This window comes from Chionomys nivalis, chromosome 2 (assembly GCF_950005125.1).
Source record: "Chionomys nivalis chromosome 2, mChiNiv1.1, whole genome shotgun sequence".
In the NCBI taxonomy this organism is placed as follows: Eukaryota; Metazoa; Chordata; class Mammalia; order Rodentia; family Cricetidae; genus Chionomys; species Chionomys nivalis.
The window spans coordinates 120,891,075-120,900,276 of NC_080087.1; the positions used below are offsets into that span (position 1 = coordinate 120,891,075).

Below are 9,202 nucleotides of genomic sequence, written 5' to 3' on the forward strand. Positions count from 1 at the left end.
ACACCGAAGGAACGATGAGCTTTCAAGATGTGACAGCAGGCACGCCAAATGCCAAACACACCACCTGCCCCTTCTCCTAAGTGCTGTTGGCCTACAGATAAGAGCTATGGCTACAAAATCGTGGGTAGAAAGAAGCACAGTGCTCCTGGTGGCTAGGGATGCCTTGGAGGACATTCTCTTTTAGAAATCCAAAGAATCCAGCTCCATATGTAGCCCACACTTGCAAGACAATTGCATTGAACTGTGGCAGACATTCAAGAGTGCCTCATAGCCATGCTCCAAGGCACATACAGAGAAGACAAAGATGCAGAGAACCTCAGGTCAAAGAAGCTGCCAATCAGCAAGTACTATGAAAAGAAAGTAAAACCTTTCATTTTTGTTTTGATTTTGAAATGGGGTCTTATTATGTAGCACTGGCTGGACTGGAACTCATTACCTAGTCCAAGCCAACTTCAAACTCAACAGAGATTGGCCTGCCCCTACTTCCTGAAAGACAGTGTTCTAAAAGAGAAGATTTAAAATGCTAACACACCAAAGAACTTTTGTAAAATTGTTTATAGGACAAAAACAGGACTTTAAGCAATAGTGGTGACCCATGTCTTTAATCCAAGCACTCAGGAGGAAGAGGCTGGTGGATCTCTGAGTTCCAGGACAGCCAGGGCTACACAGAAAAACCCTGTCTCAAAAAACAAACAAAACAAAAAAGATTAGAACTTTATAATGTCCTATAATCACGAAGGATGTCACTCACTCAGAAGCACACAGGTGAGTAATGAACAACAGGTACTCACTAGAGTGACCTGAAGGACCCACGGAGAATGGGCGTGACCTGGAAGGTAGAACGTTAATCCCACCGACCCAAATCATCATCATGGCCAAATTAAAGCAAGCTTTCTTATTCATGTACAAGAGCTTTGTCCCACTAAGGTGGGGTTCAAGAGATCAGCATTGGACATGGGAAAAATGAGATATTTTTGTTTGTTTATCTTTTTATTTCAGGAGTAGGGGGTTTCCAAATGGGGAATTTGGCAGGCAAGTAGAATTACAGAAGCAGAACAGAAGCATAACGAGGTGGTCATAACAGCAAAGACATGACTACAAGGTGGTTCTAACAGTGTGGTCATAACAGCAAAGATATGACAGTGTGGTCACAACAAGGAGGTCATAACAGCAAAGACATGACTGCAAGGTGGTCCTAACAAGGTGGTCCTAACAAGGTGGTCCTAACAAGGTGGTCGTAACGAGGTGGTCCTAACAAGTTGGTCGTAACGAGGTGGTCATAATAACTTTTTGAGACAAAGGCATGGCTGACGTTTCCTGGAATAGGCTGGTACAGAACAGTTTGTAGTTAAGGTAACAGATGTCTCATAGTCCAATCCTTGAGAAACATAGATTTAATCATAAACATGAGTGAACGTAGCTTGTTTTTACTGTAAAATGGCTTTCAAGCCTAAAATGGAGGCAGGCTGGCCCATCAGGTTTTTCGCATCTTTTTAAAACACCTGATTGATCTAATAAAAAGCTGAACAGCCAATAGCTAGGCAGTAGAGGGATAGGCAGGGCTGGCAGGCAAAGTGAATTAGGAAGAGGAGTAATCCAGGCTCAAGAGAAGAGAGAACCAAAGAGAGAGGGAGACACCTGGGGTCAGCCATCCAGGCAGCCTCCAGCCAAGCAAACAGGAAAAGCAGGACATATAGAAGGAAAGAAAGGCAAAAGGCCCTGAGGCAAAATGTAGATGAAGAAAAACAGGTTAAATTAAGTTATAAGAGCTTGTAGGACAAGCATAAGATAAGGCCAAGCATTCATAGCTAATAATAAATCTCTGTGTCATGATTTGGGAGCTGGTTAGCATCCCCCCCGCAAAAAATCTACTATATAGAAAGGGCCCTTCAAAGGCCAACCAGGATGTTTGTAAAATTAACACTTAGCTCTATTAGGATGCAATACTAGACACTGTTGTGAGGATGATTCCCCCCAAAAAAATCAAATGAGGAAAGAAAAGTCCTAAATGAAATCACAAAGGTATGAGAAGAGGAATCATAGCATCAAATTTCTCTGAAAAACAGAAAGTGCAAGAAGAAATGGGGGGAAAAAGTGCAATGTTTAGAGAAACATCTTATTAACTGTGAAAATAAAAGACTTCTTCAGAAGCTTCTCGCCTCCAGAACCACTCTGAAGCAAATAAAGGGGACAGCAGCAGAAGAAAATGAGCCCACAAGACCAAATTAGGAGTGAAGAGCAACAGGAGCCAAACTGGTAACTTTGTTCAAACGTAAGCATAAGACCAAATTGTAGGAGAGAGGCAGGAAAGCCAGGGAGGAAAAGGAAGAAAGGGAACATAGCTGGACAATGACTTTTCAGGTTAAAGGTTAAAGCTGTCAGGTGGTGGTGGTCACACCTTTAATTCCCGAGGCGTGCAGATCTCTGTGGATTGAGGCCAGCCTGGAGTTCCAGGACAGCCAGAGATACACAGAGAAACCCTGTCTCGGAAAAAAAAAGGGGGGGGGGGTTGCGTGGTTAGCTGGGTTCAGGAAGTCCTTCCTCTTCAGTGGTCACAAACACTTTTATCTCTTAAGGAAGTAGGAGATGGACATAGGGAGGGATACATAGACTGAACTTCTGGAGTGCAAATCTGGCCTCTCCCACTTGCCAGGGATATAACTTGGCTGCATTTAATCACTTCTCCCCAGGTGTAGGGTGGGTACGGCATCAGTGCCTGCTGCGCACAGTTGTTCTGAGCCTGTAGCTGTCCCGTACCAAGCATGCAGTGCTGTGTATAGCAGGTGTGTGGATAATAAAGTGAGCAAGAGGAGTTTATTTCTTGGGGTGAGGAGCTGTGATTACTTAAGGAGAAAGAAGGTAACAGGAAGCTATAAAACAAAGCTAAAGAAAACTCAAGAGAGCCGGTGAGATGGTTCACAGGGTAAAGGTGCCTGCCTCCAAGTCAGACAACCTGAGTTCAGTTCCTGGAACCCACATGGTGCAAGGAGAAAACCCACTCCAAGGTGTCCTCTGACAGACACATATGCACTGTGGCGTGCGCATGGACGCACATACACATACACACAAAACACAATGAAATAACAGGGATTGGACTGGAGATGTAGCCGAGTGGGAGACTACGTCCAGCATGTGAAAAGTTTCAGCACCACATCAGATAAACAACAGAAATTATTCTCTCACAGTTCCAGAGGCCGGAAAGTGCAAATGCGTGGCCCTGACTTTCAGAACCCAGTGAGGGGCACACTCTCCTGCACAGAGGGTGCCTTGGTACAGAATCTTCCCACGGTTGAAGGAAGTTTGTAAACTTGCTCCCTCGCATGCTGTTGTGAGTCTACTAATCACTTCCATGAGGACTCTGCCTAACCTAACCCAGGACGGGCCTCCATAACCTCATCATCTCTCATCTCTTTTTGTTGTTTATTTAATTTTGGTTTTTGGTGGCCCTTACCTACAATTTCAGAACAGGAGACTGAGGCAGAAGAATCCTGAGTTCAAGACCAGCTTGGAGAGCCTGTCTCAGAAAATAAAAAGGGAGAGAAATGGGGGTGCAGAGAAGATGGCTTAGCAGGTAGTGTGTTTGCTGTACAAACATGAGGACCTGAGTCTGAATGCCCAGTATCCATGTAAAAAAGCCTGGTGTGGCCGCTTACATTTATAACCTCTGCACTGGTGGTCAGGGCAGGGATAGGTGGATCCCCGTGTGTGAATGAGAGAGAAAAAGGAGATAGAGAAAGGGGGAAACTCAAAATGAATCACTGGCTTTTTAAAATGAATACATTTGCCACTGTGGAAGATCGTTTGTTTGCTGTGCTCTCTGCTTTCCTTGCCTTGTCTTGGACACGTAAAAACTCTTACTTATAATAGTTACCTCCCCGCCGGCCTAGTGGAGGGTTCTGAAGCCCTGAGTGGAGTGTCCCCAGTCCTCAGAGCTCTTCCGCCTCCACATGACAGGAGCTGTCTGGACATACAGGGACCTAGAGGTCCCAGAAGGAAGAATAAGGGTCTTAGAAGATTAAAGTTCCCAGGGAAAGGCCTTAGTGTTGGGCCAGGGAGGTCTGGCCATGCAGGGAGCAAGAGAATGCAGATAGCCCTGAGAAAAACAAAACAAAACAACAAAAAAAAAAAAAAAAAAAAAAAAAAAACAAATCCAGATCCTACTGGCTGAACCTGTGTTGCGCAGTCCCCTGGATTGGGACCATGGAACCCTGAGCACAAAGCAGTTCTAACGCTGGTGGAGATGAAGGCACTGGAAAAGAGTAGCCCTGTCAGCCCTCTGGGGTGGGCGAACCAAGCCTGGGGCTTCCCTGGGGAGCCTGCACTGGGGACCCTGTGCAGCCAGGAACAGAAATTCCTCAGGGTCATTCAGACTGGGGGCGGGGTGTTGATTTGACTCTGACTTCTGGGATTCTTTCCCTTCTGTACCCTTGGCTGGAGCAGGCACTTACCCACCCTCAGCCTAGCTGCTAGAAGGGAGCCTTTGACAAGCTGGAGGGAGGCTCCGCTAGCACAGAAACACTCTGGAGCCCTCCAATCAGGATCTGAAAGTGCTGATAGATTGAACATCCCAGCCCACCCTTACACACATACCACACTGTGATAGGGCTAATCATCTGGGAGCTGGTACCCTGGAATAATCCAGAAGAGGAAGTTCCTAATGCTCCATTTTGGAGGCCAAATGGATTGATAAGGAAGCAAATGAAAAAAGTGCAGTTTGGTACCATGCCCCACTTTCTTCAGTGTGCACACCAAGTGTGTGTGAACCAGTTCACCAAGGAGCACATTTTCCCAACCAAGGGTTATTTTCCATCTTTCTGATGTTATCTACTAAGTTAAGTATTGTAAATATATAGAGGAAGCATCAAGGGACCCAGGGATCTTAGGAGACTGAGTCCCAGGTCAGGGGACCTCCTGGAGTTTATCTTAAGAGGCAATGATGAAAGCCAAGTATGGTGGCTCTGCCTGTAATCTCTAGCACTTTGGGAAGCTAAGGCAACATGATTGCCTTCAGCTCAAGACCATCTTGGGCTATAGGATGAGCCCTTGTCTCAAAAAAGGGTGGGAGTAGTTAGGGGCTGGAGGAAAGGTTCGAGAACAGATTCTTAGCAATCCCGTGACCCTCAGTCAACTGAAATTCTTGAAACTCCATTCTGGACATCTGACTTCAATATGACATGACTTCTCTCCTTGAGGGTTTCTCCCTGACACTGTCAATTTATATGTTTGCCCCTTTCTTCCCACCAAAGCTCCCAAGAGGCGACCCTCTCTGGACAATTGTCCCAGTGGTACGGCTGTGGTCACAGTTTCTGCCTAGGCGATGAATCCCCGACCTTGAGTTATACACCAGTGAGCGAGAGTGTTATCATAGCCATAGTGGGGGCTATGAAAGCCTTGGATGAAGCCTCGGTGATAGTGACAGTTTCTTTTAGGTGTGGCAAGACTGGCATACTGTGTGACATATCAAGCTCATTTTGTAAAAGGAGAGTCTTGTCCCTAGAGTAGGTGTAAAAGAGCTCTGGGATATCTGGCAGCTTCCCAACAAATTCACACCTAATTTTACCTTCTTAGACGATAGATCCCCAAATCCAAATGTAGCTGAGTAACCCCAAATCCCACACTGCTATTCTGACTCCAGATGTCCTCAACCCCATATCAAACAAGCCTGAGAATGCATGCAAAGTCACACACACACACTTCTTTATTGTTACCCAGGGGATTGGGGTGGAATAGGGTATGGAGCCCTCAGATGGAAACATGCAGGGAAGAGGATGTGGAAACTTCCTATTTTCCACACCCCGCTTTCCTCCTAGCTGATGATGGTGGGACGCTGGTGGCTATTGGCAGTGGAGTGAGGAAACAAGATGCTTTTACATACAAGCACAGTGTTGTGTAATAAGGTTGGGTACCATCTCATACTTGAAAGAGTAACCTCCATCTGAGGTGGTTCGGACACGTAGGGACCTCATGCTCCCTGGTAGAGCAGCACAACAGGGCTTGGCCCCTGGCACCAAAAACAGGGGCTGAGCAGAGGTAGGGGGAACCCCAGGGGCTGGCAGGGGCAGGTCAGATGTGGGCACCCCACAGCTACCATGGCAGTAGTGGAAGATGAAACTGGGAGGATGCACGATCCAGCGGTCCCAGCCCAGCTCCTGGAAGGAGATGTTGAGTGCAGATCGATGGCAATAGGCATGGGCAGCGGCTTCCTCTGAAGGCCTCTGCAGCAGCTGCAAAGCGGCAGGAGACCAAGGCCGAGGCATCGAGGGGGTTGAACGTCGGGCCCTCTCCCCCGCGCCGGGTGATCCGGGTGATCTAGCTAGGGTGTGAGCCACCAGGAAAGGCGTGGTCTCTGGCCGGGCTGAGCAAGAACAGAGAGGGCATCGAAGCATCAATGCTAGGACAGGATGGGTCAGCAGAGGGAGAGCGGAGGCTGCCAGGTGCAGTACTGCCCAGCGAGGAGGACTCTGTCCCAAGGACACAGGCACAGCCATGGGCCCCCCAGGTGACAGCACCAGCAGGTCTACCAGGGTCCCGGAACTGTTGGAGGCCACTGTGTTCTTCCTGTCTAGCCCGGTGTGGAACCAGAGCTGGGCTGAAGTCACCTGGTGGCTGCGCACGTGTTGGGATGGCCGGAATACATAAGTGAAGAGACCTTCTCCAGCCTCCCGGGCAAACTCTCCAGCAGCTGGCTGGTCCTCACAGGTGGCACCTGCAGGGGACAGAGGGGAAAAGAGAGGGCAACCTTGACCCGTAGGACTGGAAACACCTCCACCTCCATGAGAAGAATGAGGCTATCCCTCAGTGCCGATTGTGTGTCCGAACACTGCTGAGTGTCTAGACCCAGACACTCTCTGGAGTCTCGGGAAAACTGGCAGAGGCTCCCCAATTTTCTATTCATCACCAAAACAAGACACTGGCAATCTCTCTCCTAGGCAGTTTACCAATTATGATAAACAGCCATGTGTAAGATCCCTTGTTACCTTACTTCACCCTCGGGTCCACTGAAAAGGCATATGTTAGTGTTCAACAGATTAACACAGTGATTATCTTGTGTGCATGGATGTGTGTTTATGTTGCTTTTGATATCTCCTGGCATGTCAGAAATCTTATATGACAAATTCCCTAAAATAATCATGTTTTTAAAGACAGTTTACAGAGTTGGGAGACCCTTAGCAAGTGAGCTCATACGCTAAGACGCTTGCTGCTTGAGCATCAGGACCTGAGTTCAATCCTCCACCCCCCAACCCATGTAGGAAGCTGGCTGAACCCCTGTGGTCTCTATCAGTAAGGAGGAGGTAGAGACTCGGCGCCTGTTGGCCAGTCAGTCTCATCTGTGAGCTCCGTTCAGTGAAGGACTGTCTCAAAAACTGAGGTGGAAAGTGACCAGTGACCGAGGAAGACATCCAGGGCCAAACTCTGGTCTCCACACACATGTGCATAGAAGAACAACAAAAGAAAGTGGAGGAGGAGCGGGGAGGGAAGAGAGAAAGAATAGACTGGAGAATAGGATGGAAGAAAGCCAGTCCTTCCTAGGGAAGTGCAGCTGGCATTCCTGCCCCAAAATACACGCAGGCTACAGTAAATATTATGGGCCAACTGTCATCAAAAGACTGACAATCAATCGGGGCTGCACTAGTACGTAGCCTCTCGTTATAAATTCTAACAATTGTTTCGATTTTCAGACAAGACACTGAGGCTAGAGCCATGATGTGACCAGTCAGCTATTACGCGGCCAAGCTGGGATTCCACTTGATCTGAAATCCTTACTTTTCCCTACTCTACTGTCAGGGGCCAAAGGGAGGGAAGCAAAGGGACCTCTGTAAAAGAACAGTGGGCCAGATGAGAAAGGAGCCCAGCGGGAGGACTTTACTCTTCCAGTCATAGGGATAAGGGAAACACACACAGGGATGAGAGACTCCTGGGAACACGGCGAAGCATTCTGCTGCACCCGAGACCCCTCTCGAGTCCCAACTGCCTACAGCTAATGAAACAGGTTTTGTGTGTGTGTGTGTGTGTGTGTGTGTGTGTGAGAGAGAGAGAGAGAGAGAGAGAGAGAGAGAGAGAGAGAGGGGACAGGAAGTAGACAGGAGCCTGAGCTCTGTCTCCATAGAGCCTTATCTTCCCTTTCGTATTCCAGTTGAGCCAGGCCCACTGGGTCTCTCCAGCCTGAGTAGAGACCACCACCCATCTGATGACGACCAGGGAAGCTTAGGAACTGTCCCCTTGCTGCAAAGCCAGCTGAGTGCTGGGGCTGCCACTCACACCCAAATCTGCCTGGCTCCCAGGCCATGCGATGGGTACCAGCTACTTTCCAAAATTGATCTGCCAGTCCCCAGCGTCATTACCTGTGGCTGGAAAGAGAATGACCTGAGAGACATCCTCCTCCTCTGGTTCAGAGGTCCTGTGCTCGAGGCTCCCAAGGGCGTGTCTTCGTGGCAGCCGCCTTATTTCAGGGTTCCCACCTTCCCCAGTCATTGCTGGGGGGCCCAAGGCATCTAGGATCAGAGCCTTCACCTTGGCCAGGACAAGTTCCCGCTCCAGTTCTGGGCCCTGACAGCTGTCCCCATCCCGTAGGGTCAACAGCAAAAGGAGCAGCAGAGATGGCTGGATCACCATAGTTCACCTGGCACTGACAACAGGGAACCCACGCCCTGCCCTGTGTCCCTTCTGTCCAGGACCTCCCCACTCTCCCCTCCCCATCCCACTGCCTGCCTTCTTCTACCCTCCTCACCCCAGTCTCCCCCAGTCCTTCCCACGCCCTACAATCCCAGTTGCCCCTGCCCATGGCATTGAGACCTCCTATCTCTGACGCAGATGTCTGTGGCCCTGAGCCTTATCTCCCACTCCCGCCAAGAATGTGGGGGAAGGGGCTGTGGAGGGTGTTCACCCCAAGTGACCTGACCCATTCATGCAAGCATACAACCTCTCTGTCTCTCTCTGTGTCTGTGTCTGTCTGTCTGTGTCTCTCTGTCTCTCTCTGTCTCTCTGTCTCTGTCTCTCTCTCTGTCTCTGTCTCTCTCTCTCTCTCTCTCACACACACACACACACACACACACACACACACACACACAAACTAATGAGAGTCGACATCAGGTCATCAGGTACCAGAGGTGCCTGGGTGCTAAGGTTGGCCAGTCATGAGTTCCTGAAAGTGTCATTTGTCAAGAAAACAGAATGCACCAACCCCCTCAGACTTTCTGGGGCC

General features: G+C 48.9%; 1 protein-coding gene across 1 annotated transcript; it reads right to left on the reverse strand.

Annotated features, from left to right (window-relative positions):
• Nucleotides 1-5,669: 5,669 nt before the first annotated feature.
• Nucleotides 5,670-8,709, reverse strand: Inha (inhibin subunit alpha). The gene is made up of 2 exons (XM_057758455.1): nucleotides 8,343-8,709; nucleotides 5,670-6,706 (listed from the first exon to the last, which is right to left on the reverse strand). The coding sequence occupies exons 1-2, from the start codon at nucleotides 8,611-8,613 to the stop codon at nucleotides 5,868-5,870; spliced, it is 1,110 nt and encodes a 369-aa protein (XP_057614438.1). The 5' UTR covers nucleotides 8,614-8,709; the 3' UTR covers nucleotides 5,670-5,867.
• Nucleotides 8,710-9,202: the final 493 nt, after the last annotated feature.